The 26,807-nt window shown below is 42.1% G+C and overlaps 1 protein-coding gene across 3 annotated transcripts in view; it reads right to left on the reverse strand.

Moving 5' to 3' along the window:
• LOC144786032 (lysosomal alpha-glucosidase-like) overlaps window positions 1-26,807 on the reverse strand; it is an 828,834-nt gene that overhangs the window by 474,725 nt on the left and 327,302 nt on the right. For all 3 annotated transcript variants that reach the window (XM_078664954.1, XM_078664952.1, XM_078664953.1), the window contains exon 9: window positions 17,520-17,630. In XM_078664954.1, the coding sequence (XP_078521080.1) occupies window positions 17,520-17,630 (111 nt within the window). The remainder of the gene's footprint in view (window positions 1-17,519; window positions 17,631-26,807) is intronic.

Here is a 26,807-nt window from a genome sequence, read left to right on the forward strand (position 1 = left end):
CACTCTGGTTGGCTGGGTAGCCCCATCTTTAAGATGGCGGGGACTGAGTTGTGTTTCGCCTCGCCACCCCCCTTTGAGGGGTCGGGTTGGCAAAGGTGGGAACACCCCTCCTCCTAACTTGGTTTTCCCACTGATTCTCCCACCCAAAGTGGGAGTCAAAACCGGTGGGGGCCAGTTGCTGGGAGCAGCAAATGGCTGGATAAACTCACAAAGGCCTTTGAAGCTTCCCCTTCGTGGACTCTGCCCATCCTGGGGGAAGAGGCTTGACACCTCTGCCCAGGATTAGCCTTGTTTCCAGACCCGACAGCAGGAGGCTCTCGACCCAGGGGTCTAGAAGCATGTCTGCGGGTGGCAGCTGGTGAGCAGCCAGTCAGCCAGGAAACTAGAGTTGGGTTGTTTTTCAGAGGGCATCTCTAAGATGCCCTCTGAGTGCATGTTCCATTAAATTCCTCACTGGCATCAGTGTGGGCTAATGTGCTGAGAAGTTTGATACCACACTTCCCAGATTTCAGTAAAGCCATTATAGTGCTGTGGAGTTCGTAATGACAAACTCTCAGACCATATATTGTTTAAGGCTTTACTGCACTGTACCTTCATCAGTTGCATCGTGCACACAGTTAGAGGGGTGGCTAACCTATGCCATAGGCAGTAGGTTGTAGGCATGGCACATAGGGATGTGTGCCATGTCGACTCTTCACTTTTCTCTGTACCAAAACACTCAGCCTGCAATTGTGTGTGTGTGTTAAGGTACAGGGCCGATAAGGGTGTCACAATAAGTTCTGCAGGGGCAGAGGCCTTATTTGGTCACAAGGCCCTTGGTACCTAGGTTACCTTTTACAAGGGACTTGCATGTGGCCAGAGGTGCCAATTTGGGGGTACACAGTACAGTTTAGGGAAAGAACATAGGCCCTTAGTAGCTGGTTGGCAGGCACCCAGGGCAAACTCCGTCAAAGAACATCTACATCAGGCAAAAAGTGGGGGGCAACCATGCAAAAAAGGGGCACTTTCCTACATCCACTGAAGAAAGGTTACATGCCAGGCAGGTGCATAAATACAATTGGAAGTTTATTCAACCTCATCCACCATCTTTGCTCTCCAACCGCTTTCTACAGCACACACACACACTAGAACAGCCTACATGACATCAGAGTATTCTAGAACTCTAATGAAGGTAAGTGAAGCAAAACATTACAAATACCTTGTTATGTTTAATTTGCATTAGGTATAACAGAGTTTTACTTCAGTTTGACCAGGTCCAAAGTTTTCAGGTTTCCAATATCAATCTTTTTTTCTTGTTACTTTACTTCTGTGAACAAGCCAAACAGTGACATGCAAGAGAACAGCACATCTAGGATTCTGATGGGGCATCTACCACCACTTAAGTGGGACTCAGCCAAAAATGACTTCCCTTGGAGCAAAAATTACAGAATTCATTGGTTGATGGATCCACTAAATGTTTTATTCCCCTAAGACAATGCATCCTTCCTTCACAAATTATTTGAGCACTTCCCTTTGATCTACTGGCAGGCAAATCAAGTCACATGCTAAATAGAGTGCCACAGTAACTTGCCATACCCATATCAACCTCCGAAACCTGGTATCTCTTTACTTACTGTTGTGTAGATGCAGGACTATGGGAAGATTCTACTATAGGTTAGAAAAGACCCAGAAACAATTAGAAGTGAGAAGCTAGCATAATAGCACCAGCTCAGAAACATCACCTGTTTGATGCTGAAGAATCCAAGTACAAAATTTTGTGGCAGGCCTATGCCTCACACCTGCAGATTTAGTGAAGCTCTTTATGAAGGGACAATACTAGGTAAATTGGAGAACAAGTACTATAGAAGGAATATGTGCTTCTGTTGATGCCTTGAAGAAGGAAAATATCTAGGTGACAGCATGCTAAGTGTTTTGAAGGGGTTTCACGCCTTCTTGGAGATTGAAGCCTGCCCTTAGAAGTTGAATGATGTCTACACCCATATACAATTATCCTTAATGATGAATGGGTGAACTTTGATGTCCGAATAAGATATCTATGTTCAGTTTTATGGAATTGACACTTGTGCCTGAAGACAGCCAATGCCTGGAATAGATATTGAGGGTTCGGAGGATGTACTGGGTCAGTCAGGTCCTCAATACTGATGCCATTATGATGAACGCTTGCAGTGAAACATGCATCATTAAAGAACGATCCCTCAAAATCAAGCATGTCGCCATCAGGGTTCTTGACATCATGACAATGGCATTATGATAACTATGCTTGTACCCCAAAATCTATTAACCGCATGCGTGCGGCGGTAATTTTTGCGCTGTGCGGCTTTTTTCGAAATACCGCGTTACATGGCGAGCTGAGCTCGTCATGAGCATGCGAGCGGCGCAACTCATGACGAGCTCAGCTCGTCATGAGCATGGAAGGGGTTAAATAGAGGCCAGCAAGGACCAGGGCAAGGGAAGAAAACAAGTTACTTACCTGTAACTTTGGTTCTCCAGTATTGGTAACTTTCATAGATTCCCAAAGCTTGTATCATTCCGCGTCGTCGGAATGGGAGTCTCAGTAACCAAAATAACAAAGCAGTAGATACAAAAGAGAAAGAAAAGGGCCTAGGTCTCATTCCCTTTTGTAGCATATCCACCTCTTTTTGCAAAAGAGACCAAATTAGGCAACAACCAATCTGATTAGCCTCACCCCATAGAATCCTCCTGAGAGAAACTCAGAGCCTCAGATTTTCTACTGCATGTTGTGCTAAGGGAGTCTCCTTTGAGCTCCGCTCACTTCAACTCTATTTGGCTATTTTTTAACAGTTTTTTCTTCAGATTTGCTCAGGTTTTCTTCTAGAATGTGTGACAAGGAGAAGAAAGGTTTTTTTAAGGCTTGTTCCTCCTGTGGGAAGAAGAGAATATATGTGGAGGACAGGCATAAGGACTGCATTTATTGCCTGTATCCTGATGTCAAGGCAGCGGACTGCAAGATCTGCCACACCTTCTCCACAAAGACTCTCCGGGACCGTGAGGGTAGTCTCCTCAATTGGCTCCAAAAGCTGAAGTCAAGGAAAGAAACTCTGTCAAGTGACAGTGAATATTCATCATCGGCAACTTCATCCAGGTCAGTGAAAAGGGGGTAGGGCTACCCCCTTCACCATCCATAGACCGTCCTTCAAAGGCCTCAAAAAAGACCCCCCGTGAGTCTGAAAGCCGAAGTCCTAGCAAATCTCCTCACCGTGGTGCAAAGGAGAGGGAAGGACTATCTTCAGCTGCAGCAATGGTGGAGTCTGCTAAAGCTTTCAAAAAGCCCTCTTCTCTAACATCTGAGAAGTCTGATAAAAGTTCCAGATCGTCGACGACGCTGCAGAAGACTCCGTCGACAAAGACAACTAAAGCACAGGTGAAAAGAGTTTTAATTTGACCCTACACTACAAACCCTTTCTGTCCCACAGCTTTCTGATTAGCATTCTTGTAAAAACTGGGCAATGTTCATTGCTGCAACTGTCAGGCAGATAGACCATTAAAAACCACATTAGAGAAACAAAACCCATATTAATCGGATACTGTGAAAGAATTTCTTAAAAGATATTGAGTGAAGCAAAAACAAATCCTAAAGAGCTTGTGGATCTATTTTGTTTACTTCTACAAAAGTAAAAAATGCCCAGTCAGCTGTTTATAGACTTTTGGGAAAACTGAAATGAGGCAAATTGATTCAGTGCAGCATTGTGGGGCTTCAACAAATTTATGTAACTATGATTACTATGATTAATTATTCATTTATTTCATTTCATCATACCTTTCAAAACTGGAGTTGGGCAAAGGTCATAAAGCAGTACAGTTCTGATTTGAAGTCACAACAATTCGAAATTGTCTTTTAAAAGAAAATAAAACAGTAAAGTCTGGGTAACTTATTTTTGTGTTTTGAAAGCAATTTTTATGGAGACTTCTTGGAGATGCCAAAGAAGATACGCAGTATTTATGAATATTATTAAAGATTCTGTTAGAAATTTGTCCTTTCTGCAGGGTCACCTAAATTTTTTTTACTAAAGCCTTTTTCTGCCGGCTACTGAAGTCTGTCCACTTTACAGCTGCCAGCCAGTGGTAATCTGCCTGTGCAACTCCTTTCACTATGGTAGAATTGCTATACATCTGATTGGTTTATTTAATTTGCCTACAGGAGTATATCGTACCAACTGTACCCAGTGCCGGTAGATTAAATGTTACCAGTCGACTACAGCACTCATTGTGCCAGCCACTGCAGTGGCAGTTTAAAATCCTGCATCCAGGTCTACCACTGAAAAATGGCTGGGCAGGTTTAAGAATGCAAATTTAACGTATCAAAATGAACTTTTCTGACAGGCCTAAATCCATACTTTTAAATATTTATAATACGCTCCTAAATAGGCCTTACTGCCCATAAAAGTAGGACTGTAGAAGTTTAGTGTTAAACATGTCCCTACAGTGACTAGCATCTCAAAGGTATTTTCATTGTAGCAAGGATTGCTTTTCTATTGTAAAACACTGAGATGCAATATTTCAAACTAATACTGTATATTGGGAAGGGGACCAGCTAGAAAAATAATTGAACCATAATTTTTTATATTTATGATTAGGGCTCCCGGTTTTATGGTATTTATTTTTTTAACATTTCTGTCTGTATTTATGCATATTTATTTTGTGTTTTGCATACAAATGTAGTTGTAAAACTGTACATTTCCATATTTATTGAAATGATAGACGCGCAGCCATACTTTGATGTCTGTCGTGTTTTAGCTGCCAAATATTACATAACAGTACATCCACTGGCAAATATTAGCATTATACCATAAATGTTAGTTGACAAATGCAGTTATTTAAAGACGGGTGATCCTGTTTTTCAATTTCCCATACTGTCCATCTGCTCAGCTGTTGGGCTAAATTCAGGAAAGACAGCACAAAGAGTTACTGAAAAGAAGCAGATTTTCTCTATTTATCCATTTTTAAAAATAAATGCAGACAGAAAACACATTGTTTTCCGTCTGTATTTATCTGTAAAAATCCGTAAAAACAGAAAACAGGGAGCCTTATTTATGATCAATCAAATTCAATAGTGAATTCGGATTTGTTTATAAATATTACGGGAAAGTTACTGTTAGAAAGTTACTTTGGCTCTAAAGGTCCTGGGGCTAGATCTACATTTTATTCTCTCACTTTGGCCAGCCAGTAATTAGAATTTAAATAGGAGTGAATGAGGTGTGAACTTCTTCCCAGAAGCAAAATAGGCGGACCTGAATGAGCAGAGATGACCTCCGTGAACCAGACAGATTATGCCTTGGGGGCCTGAGAAGGAACGAACAGTTTCCATGATAATTCATAAGCACTTGAATTGTCCCACTTACGTGCCAGGACCCCGGAGCACTTCTTTAGATATATCTTCTTAAGTGGGTATTTTTCGCCTTTCTGCAGGAAGGCCTGCAAAGACACTTAAGAGATAGAAAAGACAATAAAGCAGCCTAGATACCAGGCTACACTGGCCGCAACTTCATCTTGAAGTGAAAAAAGATAGCCAGAATACTGTATTTTGTGCCATTTTTATGGGGTTTAACAGAAAACTCCATCACAAAACTCCTTTTTTTCATGATAGTGATGAAAGGATAGGACAGAATAGCCCAATAGGCTGCCATTATATGTCTTAAAATAGAAGCTGTGCCTTTAAGAACTCCAGAGACCACCAGTATCCCACGAAGCACAGCCTGTGGCAGTTACTTCAGTTCTTTTTGAAGGCGATGAGAAAGTGAATGCCTATTCTATGTTATGGATTCGTCTGTCTATTCCACCGGGGGGGAGGGAGGGTTGCTTATGACTTATCATGAAAATACCCTTACAAGAGAACTGGAGTTACAGGTAAGAAACTGTTCCTTCTCTTGTAAGGGATTTCCATGTATAGTCATAAGCACTTGAATAGACTAGCAAGCCCACCCCATAAAAAAAACACGGTGGAAGAGACAGAGAAATTGATATGCAGCTTTAAGCAAATAGGTTCCGAAGGGAAGCCTGTCCTACTGGAGCATCCACCTTGGCATCAGAGTCCAGGCAGTAATGTTTTGTGAATGTATAGACTGACTTCCAGGTAGCAGCCTTACAAATCTCAGAAATTAGTATATTACGAAGTAAGGCCGCAGTAGCTCCCTTTCCTCTGGTAGAGTGAGCTTTAGGCTTACTGGCAAGGGATTTGTTAGCTTTTTGGTAACAGAGTAAAATACATGAAACAATCCATCTGGAAATGGATTGTTTGGATGTCACTAGACCTGTATGGAGAGAGCCATAGTTCACAAATAACTGATCCGATTTCCTTAGATCCTTAGTTTTATCCAGATAGAATTTTAAAACCCTTCTAACATCCAGGGAATGAAGAGATCTCTCAGTTGGAGAAAATGGATGCTGGAAATAAAATAGGCAAGGAAATAGTCTGGTTCACATAGAACTACCTTAGGGAGGAATTTTGGATGAGTCCTCATAACTACTTTAGATGTACGGAAAACTGTGTATGGTTTTTGACAGCAAAGTGCCTTGATTTAGCTGACCCTGCGGGCGGAAGAGATAGCCACAAGGAAGGCGGTCTTCCATGACAAATGTTGAAGAGTAGCCTTACGAATGGGTTCAAAGGGATCTTGCATTAGCCGAGAGAACCACATTAAGCTCCCAAGGAGGAGAAGGACTTTTAATGAGAGGAAAAATCTTCTTCAAATCCTTCAAGAAATATTTAATGACAGGAATTCTGAAAAAGGAAGTTTGTGAAGGGCATTTCCTGTAGGCAGTTAGGGCTGCCAAGTGAACCTTAATGAAAGAAAATTGAAGGCCAGATTGTGCTAGATGAAGCAAAATATGGAAGGATGACATCTTCCTAGAAAGAGGTAGGATCCACATTCCTCGAACATCAAATACAAAATCTCTTCCATTTATGAGCATAAGCGGAGCAAGTGGATGGGCACTTAGCTTCCTTAAGAATGTCCATGCAGTCCTGAGGTAAGTTCAAGTGTCCATACTGCACTAGTTCAGGAGCCATGCTGCCAAATTCATAGAGGAGAGGTTGAGGTGCATCATCTGTCCTCCGAATTTCGTTAGTAGGTCTGATTTGCATGGAAGCCTGAGATGTGGACAGATAGACCGGTGAAGGTCTGTGAACCACCACTGACGTGGCCACTCCGGGCTATGAGTATCATCTTGACCCGTGACTGTGAGAGCTTGATGAGGTCTGCTGGCATCAGAGGAACTGGAAGAAAGGCGTAGAGAAATCTGCCTGACCAGTTGACCCATAGGGGATTCCCCAGGGTTCCCGGTTGGTAGAACCTCGTTGCGAAGCTTTGGAATTTGCAGTTTTCTGTGGTGGCAAACAAATCGACCTCCGAAGTACCCCATTATTCGAATATATCTTTGACCACGTCGTCGTTTAAGACCCACTCATGATTTTCCTGAAGTAGCCTGCTTAGAGAGTCAGCCTGAGTCGGCCTGAGCATTTTGAACACCTGGAAGGTGAGTTGCTGTTATGGTCAGGTTTCTGGCTAGAAGCCACTTCGAGATCGTCTGGGATTCCTGGGATAATGGTCTGGATCTTGAGCCACCCTGCTTGTTGAGGTAGAACATTGTTGTTGTATTTTCTGTCTGGACAAGTAGGGAGCTGGCACAGAATGTTGGCTGATAGGCTTTCAGAGCCATATGAACTGCTTGCAGCTCTAGCAGATTGATGTGGTAAGTGGATTTCTTGAGTGACCATTTACTCCTGAATTTGAAGATGATCGGTATGGGCTCCTAATCCCAGCAGAGAGGCATCCGTGACTATGGTTTGAACAGGTATCTCCTTATGAAAAGGAATCCCTCGTAGAAGATTGGTGGGTGCACACCACCATTTGATGGACAGGAGGGCGTATGGAGACAGTTGAATCCAGTCTTCCCAATCTCGTGTTCGCTGGTCCCATTGGTCTTGCAGGGGTCTCATGTGGAGGCATGCATTTGGTGTGAGGAATATACAAGATGACATTGAGCCCAGAAGAGAGGAGACCTTCCTCACAGTCGGGTGAGACACTGTCATGAGAGCCTGAGCCTTCCGAAGGATCAATAGGAGACTCTCCTCTAAGGACACACGTTTGCTGTGCAAGTACCGATGGATGCTCCCAGATATTGTAGGCACTGCACAGGTGTCGAGGTAGACTTTATTTGGGCGACGCCAAGACCCAATCGAAGGAGACGGTCGGAGGTCCAATTGAAGTGTAGTTGAGCTTCCCGATACGTGGATGCCTGGATTAGCCAATCGTCTAGGTAAGGGTAGACACACACTTTGTGTTTCCTCAGATGGGCAGCTATCACCGCCATGCACTTGGAGAAGGTCCTGGGCGCCGACTTCAGGCTGAATAGAAGTACACAGTATTGGTTGCTCCCCACTGCAAACCTCAAGAACTTGCGATGTTTCCTTATGATGGGAATGTGGAAGTATGCATCTTGCAGGTTGATTGCGCATAACTAATCCCCTCAATGTAGCGGAGGGTAGTTCTGGTGTAATGCTAGCATCCGGAATCCCTCTCTCCAAATCAACTTGTTGGCCGTTCTTAGATTGAGAATGGGTCTGAACTCGTTCTCGTCTTTCTTTTTGACAAGAAATAATCTTGAATAATGCCCAGAATGTTCGCTTCCGATTGTAACTGGCACAGTTGGAATCTTGACTGTTTCCGAGGTATTGATGGTGGAGGGCTGATGAATTGTAGAGACTATTCATTGCAAACAATATTAAGCACCCAATTGTCTTACGTGATTTTCTGCCACTCTGCCAAGTAATGTGGAATGCTTCCCCCTGCTGGAGTGGGTCACGGAAGAGGGGGATGACAGGATTCAGGGTTTGTAACCTGTCAGCATCTAGTCTCCTTGAGAAGGTTGCTGTCCTGACATTCCTCTCGGTTGACGCTTTTGCTAATGTTGGTAGGATCGTTGGTAAAGATTGTTGCGTGCCTGACTGTCGGCCCTAATACCACCGAGGGGTTTGAACCTCTGTGTCTAATACCGGCGTGAGAAAGGGTGGAAAGATTTACGTTGCTTTTTGGGTCTTTTGAAGCCAACAGCTTTTAGTGTTAACATATCCACCTTTATTCGGGCCATCTCCTCGTCTGCATGAGAGCCAAAAAGGCTTGTACCTGAAAACGGGAGATTCAGGATGCGCTGCTGTGCTTCAGGCTTAAGTGAGGCCAAGTGAAGCCATGAATGCCATCCAAGTGCCACGCCGTGGCAATATCCATGTGCAGCCAGAAGGTGTGTATCCATTGCTGCACTGATTACTTGATTAGATACCATAAGACCTCCCACTAAAACTTTGTTAAAGTCCTCTCTTTTATCTCTAGGGAGGTGATCCGCAAACTGTTGGAGAGACTCCCACAATGCCCGATCATATCTGCCTAGCCGTGCTGTGGCACTAGCAGCTCTCATGGTAGTCGCTGCTGTGTTGCACACCTTCCTTCCCACTGAATCTATCTTACGGCTCTCTATCAGGTGGAACTGTAGATGTTGGAGCCATAGTATGTTGCTTCTTCGCTGCCACCACAATGATAGAATCCGGAGTCGAGTCTGTCCGTAGGAATGTAGGGTCCTGCTCTGGAGGACAATACTTCTTTTGCAGCCTGGATGAAGCTGGCTTAATAGAAGAGGGTGTTAGAAAAAGTTCCATTGCCAGTTCTAAGGGGCCCGGCACCAGAGGAAGAAAGGGACGAGATGCTTGTCTCTCTTGAAGAGTCTTGAATATCATAGAAGTTAATGGTGTCAGAGTGGACATTCAAATGTGCAATTTGGAGGGCCCACGCACCAAAACCTATTGAAAGGTAGAAATCTAATCAACTGGTGAAATCCATGGAGGAGGAGGAGTCAGATAATGATGGAGAATATCATCCTGTACTTGAAGAGGAAGTGTCCCTGGTGTGTCTGGAACAAGATCTTCCCCTATGACATTGACGATGGGAACGAGAAGAGGAATGTCTATGGCTGCGAGAACGAACCCTCGTGTGAGACCTAGACCTTGGTCTTCGTGATGTAGGTGGAGGAGGAAGAGGCGATGTAGGCAGTCTTGGTTGATCATCTGGTCAATGAGAAGGAGACTAAGTTAGTGACATCATCCTAGATGGAGAGTATGTTCGGGAATACTACGAATCCGAAGAGTGGATTAGTCTTCTCTTTTTCCGCACCTTTTGGAGTTAGGAAGTCGCCATAGATTCTGCAGAAGAACCATCGCTCCCCCTCAACGCCAATCTACTTGTCGACGGTGACCTTCGACGTAGTCTCGAAAAAGAATTTCATCTCGACGTTGATCGCCGACTTCTTGACGTCGACCATGTCCGTGATCAACGGTGATGTCTCGATGTCGATCGGTGGCGTCTCGACGTCGAGTGGTACGATAAGGGTCTCGGCGGCGACCTCCGAGGTGTTACAGTCTGCGGTGGGCTTCTTGACGCCGAACGAGGAGTTCTCGCCACCGCCGTAAAAGATCTTCTTCCCGTCACGGAACTTCGACGTCGTTTAGACCTAGAGCCCTGAGTCGATGGAGAACAGGTCGGCGCTGTACCTCCTCAACGTCATATTCTTCAACGTTGACCCGGAACAGTGCAGTGTATCGGCCTTTCTTCTGCTGGGGAACCCACCAGAGGCTGAAGACGGAGCCCTGGTAGAGGACTGACCCTCTCCTCGCCCTGAAGACCCACCGGATGACTGGGTCTGCTGTTTTCTTCGCACTTCTGTTCCTTGAAGTCGAATCTTCTCCCGGTCATGAAGGGTGCACCTGGAAAAGGTTTTACAGATGGAACAGGAGTCAGGAAAGTGAGTAGCAGGCAGGCAAGCAAATAATGCACACTCTATGAGTGTCAGTTTTGGCCTTCTTCCTATCACAGTCTGGACACTTATCAAAAAGAGATGGCATTTCTGAGTGAAAACTGTGGAGATACCTGTCAGAAAAAGACAGAAAAGGTAGAGAAAGACCAAAGACGTTGAATAAAGCACTTAGTAGCTAAATTCTGAAATGATTTTTAAAGAAAAAATACAAATGTGGTAGAGCTCAATGCTCCAGGGTCCTAATAGCAGGAGCCGGAAAAAAGAACTGAAGTAACTGCCACTTGCTGTGAATCATGTGATATCGGTGGTCTCTGGAGTTCTTAAAGGTACAGCTTATATTTTACGACATATAATGGCAGCCTATGGGGCTATTCTGTCCTATCCTTTCATCTCGATCATGAAAAAAGGAGTTTTGTGAAGGGGAGTTTTCTGTGTGGTAAACACCATAAAAATGGCACAAAATATAGTATATTGGTTATCTTTTTTCGCTTCAAGATATACGTTGCGGCCAGTGTAACCTGGTATCTAGGCTGCATTGTTGTCTTTTCTATCTCTTAAGTGTCTTTGTAGGCCTTCCTAAAGAAAGGCGAAAAATACCCAGTTAAGAAGATGTATTTAAAGAAGTGCTCCGGGGTCCCGGCTCATGGGCGGAACTATTCAAGTGCTTATGACTATACATGGAAATCGCCTACAAGAGGACCTTTTTGACACTGAATTGTCAAGTTCTGCTTGAATGGTACATCCTGCTTGACAGGTCTGCTGGGGTTTTTTTTATAGGGTACTTGGGGCGCACTTTAAAAAAGCCTCCCCTGTCACAGGAAAATGTTAGCAGACACTTAGACAGGGCCCTTTCTGTTGTCTCGACAGCTACTTAGGCTCCAATTCTTTTGATATTACAGTCTCACAGCCTGTTTGACAGTTCATTTGGGTTTACATATAACATTTGGGGCACTTCTCAAAGGAGGGGAACATAATTCCAAAACAATTTGTGTGCATTTACTGTCCGGTTGCTGAAAGCTCAGCTTTGTCATACCAGACTTTTGTCTCTTTGAGAATTTTGTGCATAGAGGGACTCAATCAAGCCGGAGTTGGTGTCAGATGTGGGGGACACTATGATAACCATAGAATGCGCCACTCATACACATTCAGCACCCAAGTTTAATGTGGCCAAAGACTTTGGTCATCTTGAAAATGGCCAAAGTGTCATCGCAGGGTTAGCCCATTGGCCAGGGCATCCCCAAGGCTCATTCCCACCCACTAGCTCGTGCCTGGCATAAATGTGACACCTGCTGGCACCCACTTCACAACACTCCTGGACCAATGGCAGATCAAAAGTGGACTGAACCTGCTCTCACTCTTGTACACAAGAAGTGGACTCTAAGTGTCAGCTGGCTGACCTGTAAAAGCTACAGGGACACAAGCTACAGAAGGCCTTTCCAGCACCCGCCCAGCTGACCACTGGCCCTCGAAACTAGACATGGAATGAACACTGCCATAGGCCTCTGCCGGACACCCTGTGAGTCTCTAATGGCCCCTGAAGTACTGTGGGGCTTTTAGATGTGTACGCCTGTCGTGAATTGGGACATAAAGGACTAAAAGTCAGAAGGTAAAATGTTTGACCAGGAGGAACCTGGTTAGTGTATCTGATTACGTTCAGCGTGAAATTGTGCCTACTTCCTGTTCTACTACCACTATTGACTATTATTGCCACTTTGTGCTGATTGGTGCTATTTCTACTTACAACTTTAAAAATGTATATCCCCAGGTCAACCCTTATTAGATTTTTTAGTCATTTTGCTGTCACTGTGTTTATTATATTTTACTCTATTTTGCTTGTTATTGGGATATTTATTGTTTTGCATGTATACTTTATTACTGGTTTAGTACTGCATCCATATTTCACACATCACTCTAAATTAAGCCTGTATGCTTTGTGCCAAATCTACCAGTGGTTGAGCTCATGTTAATTTACTGACTTTAAAGGTTCACCCATGCAAGTATTTTGATTATTACTTGCGGTATGTAGTTACCCTCCTCAACTAATAATCCAGTTTCATAAGTGTTCAGTGGTGGGATCAAGGATTTATGTTGCAGTACCACCCAGTGATGTGTTAAAATCAAAAATACCTTTTTTTTTTTTTTTTATAATCGGACATCGAAATCTATATTAAATGTTGAAATTCTTCTCATTTTTTGGGGGCATTTTTTACTTTTTCTTAAGTTTCATTGTTAACTGTATTCAATACAGGGTCTGAGATTTTGGATCAAAGAATAAAGAGGTCTAGCTGGTGATGAAGAATGTAAAAGCAACTCATTCAATTCTCAGTACAAAGGCCTTGAGAATCTTGTTCTAAGGCATAAAATGAATGCACCAAAGAGAACAGAGCAGGCTAAATTAGTATAATGTAATAACACTACCCATGCACAATATAAAACCCTCCCTCAAGGTTAGAAAAATCTGTAGCATATGCGTGAAACTGGAGAGAGCTTAGCCATTATTAGATTGAAATAGACTGATTATTTCTGTTCCTGTATAGTAGGAAGGTATCCTCCTGAAACATAGCAATGACAGTTATAAATCTGTGATAAGGACTATGTTCTGCTCGTTCCCATATTTGACCCTACATGCATGGGTTCCTAATGTGGAGAAGAGTTAGTTTATTAATTTTCTAAAAGGATAGACTCTTGGAAAAGCATGAAAACCCAGACGGAGACATCTTTCTTTCATTACCTCTCAAAAACTACATTCAATTAACAAAACGATGTCACTATGTTCAGACAAATGAGGTAGGATAATAAGTATTAATTCATCCTTGATCTCTTTGAATCCATGTCAAAATAACGTCATCTAGTTCCTATTACAACAAGTAATCTCAGCATTCAATTGGTAAAAACAAGTCCATAAGTTAATGCCTTTATATTTCCTTGCTGAATATCAATAATACTTTCCTCAGTAGAATGTTTAATAATAGAGTCCTGAAACATCTTCTTGAAAACAAAAAAGAAAGGAAGCATAACTCTACAGCCGTTATCAGACGGACGTATTAAAGGTGTAGCACAAGCCAAAATCGGTTCATTAAGACGGTTAATTAAGTACCCTACCATGGCTCAATCATGAGAATAAGGTGTAGAATGAAGAGAAGGGTACAATTTGTGAATTCAAAAAATCCCTCAATTTCATAAGGTACCCAGAAAACAGAGGGGCACCCAAAGGCACTAGTGTGCTTAATGCTAATGTTTGTTTTAGAGCTGCATTCTCAAGAAGGACTTCTTGTAGTTCTTAGATCGATAGCTAAAGCAAACCTGGGAGTCATTGGTGTAACAATCTGTGAAGGACTAGATGTAGTGAAGCTTCTTTGTTTGTACGGAGACTGCCTGAAGAAAGGGATACGTATCACAGTGCCACCTTGGCAGAAAAATCCTCCTTGACAATACTAATAGGTCTTCAATGAATATGAAGAGATGAGCTTTTCACGAATTTGGAAGCAAGGCATCAACACTAGTCAGAGGAGAGAAAGTCTAGCATAATCTTCCTGGTTAATGAGTTCACTAGGTGGAAAACGTGTGCAGAAAAAAGTAGCAAAATTCAGCTACAAAAATAATATAAGGTGAGCGATGGACTTAAAAATAGAGGAATCAAAAGCATTGCAACACATTCTTCTCTGATCCAAGATTCCTTACAAAGGAGCAGAACAAGAAATGACTACACAGGAAAATGATCTAACACCATCTTTGGCAGGAAAAGTTCGACACCATAAACTGGTAAGACTATCATATTGATTAAGAATTAACATAGACTTAACCACACGAACCACCAGTGGAAAATGGTCTTGTACTCGTATGGCAGACACATGAGAGGGATTCGCCACCCAACATTCTCCCATTAATTCATCAGGCATCTCTGATCTTGTGTACCTTCGTATACCGGTCTCTGAATTCTCAGGCACAGCAGAAGATAGTATGGGCTATCACCACCATGAGCACACCAGGAAACCAAGGGCTGCAGTCTGAAATTGTACTAGCTACTGAGTTGTGTACATGTGTGTAAAGAGAAATATGTTCCAAAATAGGCCAGAAATGGCAAATACGCTAATAAGCATAGACGTGAAATAAGTAATCAATAAATGAGTAAGCCAAGAAAAGCATATTTGGACATTACTTATTTACATTTCCCCCAAAAAATAGAGATTCCCTGGAAATAATATGAAGAAATTAAGGGTCACTGTGTAATAAATATGATGGAATTTGTGGGCCGCTAAATTCATTCTCCAACCACAAAGTGAGAAATTGGAATTTTATTAACATAGATTCTCCTACCAAGGCCAGTGAATCTGAACACTAGCAGAGTTGTTGAGATGGATTTTTTGGAACAAAAGGAGGAATAAGGACTACGACTGTAAACGCATCACTTTTATGCAGGCAGCACAAACAATCCAGGGGTTTATGAAGGTTGCCTTACCCAAGCATGTAGGGGTAGATGCTTCAGAATGGCTGCAGACAAAGCATAACGAGACTTGAAGAGTTAATAAACAATTGTGTATTGTGGAACCATATAAGAATAATAATTGGATTGTTTAAACATATGAAAGGTTTACTTTCGCAGCTCTGCTGAACAATTAGGACAGAAATTGATCAATAAGTAGAGAAGGCTAAAACAAAGTAAAATTAAGGCGCAGAAATAACAGAAAACGATGGAATGAGACAACACAGACCAGCGGCATTAAAGTAACGGTAGGAGCATTGGCCAAGAGGAGACCTCTACCGTTATAGCCAACTGGCCCAAAATTGGAAAAAACTAGCAAGAAATACATCTTTGTTGAATTTCATGGACGGTAAATTAATATTAGAATTATCATTTAAGATGCTAATACCACTTCTTTAGAATGCAGAAAAGCAAAATTGCAGTAAGAGATCGAAGCAGTAAACAAGAAATAAAGATGGAAAAGCAAAGAGATTCCTATGAGATACAAATCATTATTCCTAAGGTTACGCATATAACTTTGTGAAGCAATATGTACAACAACAGAAATCATGACAACAAGCACAGGATGAAAAGAATAATAAGCTGAAGACAGTTCAAAAGACAGATCCCCCGAGGATGACATTTTTTTAAGATCAGTCCAGAGTTCGATCCTTTCTCAAATGTGAGGCCTTGAGTCCTGAAAAACATAGGAATATAGCTTGAATGGATGAAAAGAGGAGAAACACAATCCTTTAGAGCCATCTAAGTTAAATAAGCTCCCTCAGGTGGGACCTCCTGAGTTCCCTCCATAGGCATACTAACTTCTTCTGTGCCAGACTCATCATAGGTGAGACTGAATTAACGACAAGCCCTAGGAAGACCAACCTCTTTCGGGGCACCTCCCTCTAATTTGTCTCCTTTGAATCCAGATCCCATGCACAGACGCAGATGCAGATAGAACTCCAAATACAGAGGGCATTGATGAATTAGAAGGATGTCAGCTAGGTAGACAATCAATCTTACACCCAGGGATCTGTTTGGCTTTGGAACAGCTTGGTAAAGCACAGAGGGGCTATCAACATGCCACAGGCATGTCAAAGACCTGTCCCTTGCAGATGAACTGCAGAACCCAGTGTTGAGGATGGGTACCATTAGATATAAGGCTGCAAGTCTCAACGCACCATCATATTGGCCACATGTAGGATACCCTAAAGGTGATGTATCCGTCTCTAGCTTGAAGTGGTGAATAAACCAAGCACTCAAATTCCAGGAGTTAATAACTCAACAGTGACTTTTATCTGTCTTTTCCACCAGGAACAGATTACTCGAGAAACGAGCAGGATCGAAGTCTGTTCAGACAATAGCAGCTTTTGCTCTAAGGGAACTATCCCTTAGTCTATGAGGCTTCACTCTGGGCCTGAATGAGAACGGGTGGAGGTTTCCTTAGTTGCCTTGGTAAACCATAGAATCAAATTTGAAAACATGGCACAAGAACTGGTTGGAGGTTTGTGGGAGGAAGTTCTTAATTTCTCTTAAAAAAGAAAAAAGGAATGGCGGCTGCATAAATCATTTTGCGACCTGCCTGGGTAGAACACTCAGCAATGAACATTGAGCTCCTTCATGACCTGCCTAGAGGAGACATCACGTCGGCACTAACCTCGCTACTCACTGGGTATGATTCATAGGGTCACCACCTCAACAATAAATTCATTGAAGAAGCAAATTGAATATCATACTCAAATCAAAACTTTAAAAACTGAGGACTAGAACACAACAAACAAGATAAGGGCATATGTGTCCAGAACAGTTAAATGAATTTAAGTGTACAGTGAAAGGCATTCATCTAAATAAGGTGAATAAGGCATACATCAGTACCTGTATCCAAGTTATATGAAAGGAGTAGTTAATAGAAACCCAAGGGCTGCAGAGCAAGGAAGAAAGAGGGCATCTGAAGGTTCATCAGAGTGTATATAACCTCCTAATAAAGTGCTCGGATTAGTTTTGGTGTTTTGTATGGTTTATATTAATTTTCTCTGTTCATGGATACAGTAGTTTTGGGTTGTGACTTTAATCTGCTGTGTTTGCTTAGTTAATAAATGGAGATGGTGATGCATAATTCTTGCATCCGAATCCTTAGTACAATTAAAACTTTCATTCAATAGTCCGATTCACATTGAGCAATACACAGTAGCAATGGAGTTTAAATAATTCCAACATAGAAAAACTCTCATCTCACCTTTCCAATCATAGGTTGCCCCGTTGACGAATTAATGAATATCCCTCGCTTTAAGCCTTCATCATAAGGCCAATATGAACCGGGTGGTTGGGTACTACTGATTGCAGGATCCTATAAAAACAATAACAAACATGACATTTTTTTCTGTGGACCAGCAATCCCAATCTCACTCTTTTTTAAAGGAATTTTGAAACACGTGGAATATACCAAGTATTTGGGTCTAGTTTATTTTTTAATTCAAACACATATAGTGACAAACATAAAATGTGCTCTTGTTTCTTAAGGAACAGACATTTAGGGTAATATTTGATTTGTAGCAACATGCAAATGATGTACAATTTGGAACGAGCAACTGTAGTTCTTTCTGAAGTATGCCAATTTATAGATTAATTTAGTGTGTTAATTACTGAAATAAGAATGCAATAAAGTCATACAGTAAGTTAACCAAGGAGGATCACTAAGCATAATTTGTATAACATCACAATTATCGCTGATCAAGTCTATGCTAAATGGAGTTTAACATGTCTACATTGTGTAATTTGTTTTCTAGACTTTTGATAACAGAAGGTGGATTATCTGGATATTTATGGCTTTTGAGCTTTCATAAACAAGGATGCCCAATATAAAACTAGAAAATATAATAATAAAAACCAGGTGGCAAGCGTTTTGCATCATTTGTTGATAATTGTTACATTCCTTTGTTGAGTACCTCTTAAGTTAGTGAGCAACTAGTAAGACAAATTAACATTCTCTGAATGCTATGGATCAGAAATTCAATAATTACCATAATCACCAAAACTGCCTGAACCCATTCATGAAGAGTCTGAACCCCTGATGAAAGGTATTCAGTATGTTCATGCTAATTATTTACTGCTCAGAAAGACAACTCGTTTTTTTCCACTTAAAGAAACACATCTCAAAGATGCACATACAAAAGGTCTATTGACAGTGATTACACTTTACTCCTACGCAATGGTAACATTTACTGTTTGCATGATTCACAAAAAGTCCAATTATACAAACGGATATGTTTTGATTGCTTTCAGTGACACACCTATGGCCATTAACATTCTCAAAACAGCTGACAAGCTACCGATCTGCCAATCCTCCCTGTGCAGATTCCATGCATGCATTGAACAGGTTACATACACATGCATAGGGTAAGTAAGGGTATTTCTGAAAAGTAAAATTTTTCTATTGAATTACTGTTCATAAATAACATTTTCCTTCCCTTGTTTTCCATCTTCACTGACCCCCTTTAACAATTTGAGACCTATTTGCTTTGTCAATGTTTTTTAGCTATGCTGTACAGCATTCCTAATACCCTGTGTCATTTTGTTGGCATCATGTATGCGTGTGCCTACATAATTACGCGGACACTTTTTTGCCTTGTGTGAATTAAGCCAACCACTTCCATGTGAGTTAATGGTCAATATGAAACCATCTATTTAACACCTCAGTTACCTAAAATCTGATGAGAAACCAGAGGAACGCCAAATTCTCAGGGATGTTCAGAAGAACCCACACAATGAAGAAGCGTTCGCTTTATTAAGAGACATGTGATGCACTGAAATCATCTGATGTTTAATAATGCTGAAGGGGGAGGGCTGCGAGAAGAGTTAATTTCCTGGCCAGTACCTACCATTGCTCACTGCTGAGGGCCCTCCTGTTCCATTAGATTATAAGCGAGAGCAAAGTTGTTCACATACATAAGTAGCTACATGTGGGAACAGACCAGTCACTCCCATACAAAATACTTACAGTTTAAAGAAGAAAGACAGAAACCTTAATACAGGCTGCTGCAGAAAGTTTAGCACTGAATACCATGATTATAGTTCTTGGAACAAAAATGTACAAGTACCAGCACTAACTATGCAAGAGTACCCGTTTGTCACAGGGAACAGCCAGTAGTCTCCCACTAACAGTATTGCACTGCTGCTAGGAAGTGTAGACATGCTTCCTTTCAAAAAAGTTAAATGCAGATACTCAGTACCTACCCGTTTAAAGCTGTTCATTAATCACTTATGCCCTTTCAAACTGGGATAAGAAGAGTTAAAGACTTGCTCAAATTCCTAGTACACAACCCAGTGTTACATCGTATCAGGATGTAATGGGGAATGGACATCAGGGTTTCACGTTGACAATAAGGATGGAACATTTTAAACGTGGACATTTTAGGGACAATTAAGTATTAATATCCAGAATTACTATTCTGTTCTGGACACAGTACAAATCCCAAATAGAAACATTTAGCAAAACCAAGTTACGTTTTTCCAAACCAAACCTATGTATGTGACGTGAAGCATACAATTACCTTTACAAACAGAAATTAAAATAGTTAGATCTCTAAATTGAAGGATGTACTTTCACCTTCATGTCCAATTAATTCCAATGACCTTAAAAAGGTGCACTGGCAATAAACTCAAGGATCTCTCCTCCACCTTCCCGGCGGACTTAAGAATCACAAGCATCCAACAGCAACCCCAAACTGTCAGGTTTAGCCATGGGGAGGATAGTAGGAAAGGTGCAACAAAGCTCCATAACAAACTGTGTTTGAACAAGTATGCGAAGTAAGCGATGCAGGGTTTAGTAAGGAGTAGTTTCTTACCTGTAACTCCAGCTCTCTTGTAGGGGTATTTCCGTGATAGTCATTTATCATGTGAATAGTCCCGCCCATGTGCGTGGACCCCGGAGCACTTCATTAGATATATCTTCTTAAGTTGTCATCCTCTGCCTTTCTTCAGGAAGGCCTATAGAGACACTTAAGAGATAAAAAGACAATAATGCAGCCTAACCAACTCTAGGCTACACTGGCCATTACTTCATATTGAAGTGAAAAAGATAGCCAGTTTAACTTTTTTAATTTAGCAATTTAATTTGCTGAGTTTTACACATAGAAAACTCTCCTTCACAAACTCCTTTTTTCATGATAGAGATGAAAAGGAATGGATAGAGAAGCCCCCATGGGCTGCCATTATGTGTCTGCAAATGGATACCGTGCCTTTAAGAGTCTCCAGAGACCCCCGGTATCCCATGATGCACAGCCAGAGGCAATTACTTTCAGTTCTTTTTGAAGGTGTAAAGAGCCTACCGAGTCTTGGGGACATCTGTGTGTCACCGGGGAGGCGGGCGGGTTGCTTATGACTATCACGGAAATACCCCTACAAGAGAACTGGAGTCACAAGTAAGAAACTACTCCTTCTCTTGTAGGGGATTTCATAACCATGTGAACAGACTAGCAAGCCCATCCCAAAACAACTCTCCAGTGGTGGAAGAAACAGAGAACAACCGCACTATTGTGCATATAGATTTCGAAGAGAAGCCTGCCCAACCGGAGCATCTGCCCTAGCACCAGTGTCTAGGCAGTAGTGCTTAGAAAATGTATGGACTGACTTCCCCTTGGCAGCCTTCAAGATTTCTGAAATAGGTACATTACGAAGTAAAGCCCCAGTAGCTGCTTTACCTCTGGTAGAGTGAGCCCTAGGCTTACTAACCAGAGTCTTGTTGACTTTCTTATAACACAGCTGAATACAGGAAACAATCCACCTAGAAATGGATTGTTTGGAGGTAGCTAGGCCCGAGCCATAGTTTACAAATAACTGGTCTGATCTACGGATAACCTTAGTCTTGTCCAAATAGAACTTCAAGACCCTCCTAACATCAAGGGAATGAAGCAACCTCTCAGCAGGAGAAGAGGGATTCCGAAATAATGTAGGCAATGTAATAGTTTGGTTCACATGAAACACTGAAACAACTTTAGGGAGGAACTTAGGCTGAGTCATCATAACTACCTTAGAGGAATGAAAGACTGTACAAGGCTCTTTACAACATAATGCCTGAAGTACGCTAACCCTGCGAGCAGAAGTTATGGCCACAAGGAAAGTTGTCTTCCAAAACAGATGCTAAATAGAAGCCTTATGAATGGGTTCAAACCGTTCCTTCATCAGTCGTGAAAGGACCAAATTGAGGTCCCAGGAGGCAAAGGATGCCTAATGGGAGGAAACACTTTCTTCAATCCTTCAAGAAAATCTCTGATGACTGGGATTTAAACAAGCATTTGCAATGCAATAGGTCTCCCAGTAATTAAGTTTGAGCTTTTGGCATTGCTAAATATTGCAACACTAATTGCAACAAAAGTCAATAAATTGTAGGCCAAAAAAATTTGGATTTATTTTTGTAGTAATGGTGGCATGCTGCACTTTAGATGAATATGTTTAAAAGTAAAGTGTCCCATACTGCGATTGCTGCAATAGTTAATTGTGGATGCGTTAACAATTGATGTGTGCAGTGATGGCTAGTGGTGTGTGTGCCTGTAGAAATTGTGCACTGATGGCTGGTGGTGTGTGCCTAGTGGAAGTGTGCACTGCTGGCTGGTGGTGTGTGTGCCTGGTGCAAGCGTGCACTGACAGCTGGTGGTGTGTGTGACTGGTGAAAGTGTGCACGGACAGCTGGTGGTGTGTGTGTGCCTGGTGAAAGCATGCACTGACGGCTGGTGGTGTATGTGTGCTTGGTGAAAGCGTGCACTGACGGGCCCGGTAAGTTTAAAAGGGCTGGGGGGGTATGGCTGCTAGAGGGGAGAGCAGACATGGGGACTGTGTCTCTGTGTGTGTGTGCGCATGGGGAGAGCAGACAGTGGGGACTGTCTCTGTGTGTGTGCGCATGCGTGGGTCTTGGAGCTTTCCAGAAGAGGAGACAGGAGCTGGCCACAGCGAGTGCGTTTGCGTGCGCGTGGCCCGCTCAATTCCCTGCGCGTGGCCAGCTCCTGGTACCTCTCCTGGGAAGCAGAGTCGCTCACAATAGGTCTCTGGCGAGACCGCGCTTTCGCTTGACTTGTGAATAAGAGACAATGGACTCTAAGAAAAGTCTGATCTAGGCTTCGAGAGAGTTGATGACACCATATGAGCTGACATCAGTCAGCCAATGAGAACACTGGATGACAGAGAAAAAATATACTTTTAGTGAGATTAGTTAGATAGAAAGGTATAAAAATTGCCCCGTGGACAAGAGGGGGCTGCTTGCTCGTTTTCTGATTCCTGAAGAGTGTGACGTGCTGACGGACTTTTGGCGCACGTAAGGATTACAGATTTAAATGTCTTTTCTTAGGTGAAGCGAGTTTAGACAGGGAAATTAGGATTTAGGGAATGTAAACTTTTTTTTGCTTTATTTCATGTCATCTGATTTTGCTTTAATAATGCCAGACTAATGTGCCTTTCCTTCAATTAAAAGCTGCTGGTATTTTGAAATAAAACAAGTTTTAACTAAAAATGCTCATTCCATGAAATATAGAGTTAATAAATTAGATTTTGAAACGACAAGCTGGTCTTGTTTATTCATGGTCTAGTTACCATCAGTTGATCCATTTACCTTAGTGACTTAATTAAAAGATTTTATGCTTAAAACCATGGTAAGAAATGATAAACTGCAGTTGTATATAATTTTGTAAATAGTTTGTGAATAGTTTTGATTAATTAGGTCACATGATTCAGTCGCTCAAAAATTGTCTCTTTGATTTATGGGCCTTGGTATGCGATTCATGATTAATGTGAGTATTGTGGAGGTAGGTAGTGTTGGTGAGACAGTTTTTCATTAGGAGCGCTGGATCAGATGCCACCAAATTAGCATGCAGGAAGTTCAAATTAGCACAGATCACATTATAGATTCTAGACTTGAGCATCCACTGCCATGCAATATGCATAGGGGTAATTAGGGTGAGGATGTAGCCTTAGGGCTAGAGCGGTCGACCTCGAAGCTGGGGAACTGGGGTTGAGTCTCAGCAACGACACTAAACATCCTGTGATTCTGGGTAAATCACTTAATCTGTCCGTGCCTCACAAAAATAAATGTGTCCTCATGTAACTAAACTGATTCTTGTGTAAAGTGCTTTGATAACCTATGTCTCGGGTCTAGTTTGCGCTATATAAATAAAGTCTACAAAAAAAAACATAACGTGCCAAAAAAAGTGTAAGACACAAACAGGCATCTACCACCAACACATGCTGAAAGATAACAATGTACTTTTGTTATTCACAGGTGTACTAATATTAGCACACCACGTATGCACATATAAGCTTCATGACACTGTGGTGGGTGTATTTTTTAACTTTTACATTAAGGTTTCTAAATGGCATGTGCTCATCTTGTAGCGGTAAATTAAATGAGAAAACAAAAGTGTAACAGCACGTTATAGATTATAAAGATGTATCCCATTAGCACATTGCAGTTTCCAGGGTGTCCCAAAAAAATGATTGGTGTTGTTTATGTCTTTTTTCAGCGCTGGCTGCATGATAGCGCTTTTTTGCAACACAACATGGAGGGGGGGGGAGGGGGTTGTGAGAAGGTACAAGAAAGGTGCTATGATACTGCTGCCAGCCGTGTCCGCTCCATAGCGCCTTGGAACTGATGGTAGTTTGAGGGGAGGCAGTGGCCTGTTTCTGTTTAGCACAGTGGCTTCCGAAAGTCTTGAAAATGCCCCATTTGCCCACTCATTTAAAAAAAATAATCTCGGTGGAGAACCCACCCAAACCACCCCTTAGGTCATTTGGGCTCACTCGCTACGCCAGCTCGCCGCGGTGTGCTCCACCACAAATTTTACGCCCACCTCTTTCAAATGTCACCAGCCGCCACTGTAGGTGGGTGGAAAAAAAGAGAATGAGAACTTAAAGTAAGGAGAGGAAAACCACGGAGAAAACGAAACAACCACGCCCTCTCTCAGCAAGGGAATTTGCAGCATACAATCGGACTAGGAAACAGGTGCCGCATATCTCTGCCTTGAAACTATAGCGTTCCTTAGTGCACTACTTTTTTGAAACTGCGCTTTACGCTAGAAGTAGACTATGTTACATATTTTCTTTTTTGGGCACAGGAAGATTACATGATTTGTGCAAAATCACAGGAGGTTGGCCAGGCCGATATTTGAACCTATGCCAAGGTGAGCAGCTTCTAACCACCAGGCCAAATCTTCGAACGTCTCCGTTTAAGAGAAGAGGAGACGTTCACAGATTAAACAAATGAAACAGGTGAGTGCAGTAACTTATACACAACATATATTTGGTGGAGGGTCTCAGGGCGAGTTTAACGACCAACCAGGTACATGCCCCAAACATTACTACCATAACATGAAATACCTGGGGGTCAAAAACATAAGTCAAACAGAAAGGATCACAACACCGATACTACACAAATAACACCCGTGAGGACATTGTGCGTATTAAGGATGCCGGCCAAATCAAGGCTCAAGAGCATATGGAGAAAATGATTCCCATCAGAAGCCACACTGTACCGCCCTCTTTCTCATCATTTGGGTTCTCCTTACCCAGGAGACAAAAACGGCTGGTCAAATGTTACCGTAACCGATAAATGTGGCAAGTGGGAGGTATATTGTGCAAAGATTAAAGAGGCTCCTGAAAAAAGCAGTGTATAGTAGTGAAGGTGAAAAGTGAAAGGTAATCGTAAAATTAGGTGAATTGGGTAGAGAAACAAAATTTATTGGTATCTCCCAATCCCTAAGGTTAAAAAGCAAGTGTAAGTGCAGGTTTGAAATAATAACCGTACTTAATAGTGGTCAACATGTTTCTGCATTTAAATAGAACAAAGTTTCAATGCATTCGTCAGGACCTTTGGTGGTTAACACTACTGCTTACAATAAATAATGAAAAAATATCACCTGAAAATCCCAGGTGTGTACTCAACCGTGTACTGTTATCGCGTTGCATCAAACAGTATTGGATCCAAACAGAAAGACAAAGACACAAAGACAAAAAGAAACATGAATAAATCATATTCTCAGGGTTTTTGCAATACAAACCCCGTGTGATGGAAGCCCATTCACAACTATTCAGACACAACATTCCAAATTACACTCACCCATAGATGGTGGTTGATAGGCTTCACCCCACCTGGCTGCAGCTCAGGTTGAAGGAGCACCGCTCTAAAAGTAATATTATTTTGCTTTTAGAGTTGCTTGAACATCAATGCGAATTTTTTTTTAAAAAACAACAAGTTTAGGCGGAGGTCAAATATATCTCTTGTTACTCCATCATTATTTTCATTGTGGGTGCCCGACCAATGCAATACCCCAGCAATCATACTAAATTAGATTATTCCGAATTTCTCCGAAATGACTAGACATGCATAGTCAGAAGGCAGACTGCAAATGTTGTAACAGCGCAGAAAGCGAGTATGCTATTAAAGGTTGGCGCTGCTCTTTCAAACGCGTGTAGCTTCTGCTCCTTCAAACGCGTGTCTGGATATGCGTTTGAAAAGCAAGACGCGCTGACAAGTTAAAGTGAAATGGATTATTTCTAAAAATACCCAGAACTGCATATTCAAATGGCAGATGTTATAACGGCGCAGAAAGCGAGTACGCTCATAAAGGGTGGCGCTGCTCTTTCAAATGCTCATAACTTCTCCTCTTTCACACGCGTGTCATAAACCTGGCTGGGTCTGTGTTTAGGAAACAAGCCGCGCTGACAATTTCAAACAAGACGACCGCCTCCCGCAGTACAGGGAGCGAGGCAGTTAACGCTCCCTAGCTTGCGCGGATTGGTAATCACTAGCTGGATGTGTGCTAGCAAGCGAGGCGGCCGCTTACCTATCCGTCGATGTCTCCGGGCAGTCGTCTGTACTGTCTGGGGGGGCATCGGCGATCAGGGAGAACAGATGTTTGTATCCTCGGATTTTGCTTAGCTGCATCACGTGATCAGGAAACAGTCACGTGATGCAGAGCATGCTGGAACATGTAGTTCCAACCGCGTTTTTTCAGAAAATCACATGTAAAGTGACAAATGAATATATAAATATCCAGATAATTACCGGGACATGAAGTATATTGTAGTATTATTCAAATTAATCACCAAAGCCTCTAACTGAAGAAGATATTTGGAAGTGATTTACAATCAGATTATTGGAAATTTATTTGTTGAGAAGGGGGAACTCTAGAGGGATCTGGATAGAACACGAGTCTATCTAATGGTGTTAGGTTCTTATAGAGGTTTATTAGAGTGATACTGTTAGTCATTGTAGGTTTAAAAGGCACTCCAGGTTTATTAGAGTGATACTGTTAGTCATTGTAGGTTTAAAGGGCGCTCCAGGGTATTGGCTCGTTCAGACCCTCCTTATCACAGTTCAATCTATAGACCCATTTTTGCTCTATTTTGAACAGGAAACGACTGATGTCAGTGCAGGACTCAGGAATGTGAGGTTGTTCCAAGACTGTCCAACAAAAATCATCCGGGCCATGCCCTTTCTCCAGGAAGTGTGCAGTGAGACGAGTGGCTTGCTTTCGGCAAC

This window comes from Lissotriton helveticus, chromosome 10 (genome assembly GCF_964261635.1).
Source record: "Lissotriton helveticus chromosome 10, aLisHel1.1, whole genome shotgun sequence".
Lineage (NCBI taxonomy): Eukaryota > Metazoa > Chordata > Amphibia > Caudata > Salamandridae > Lissotriton > Lissotriton helveticus.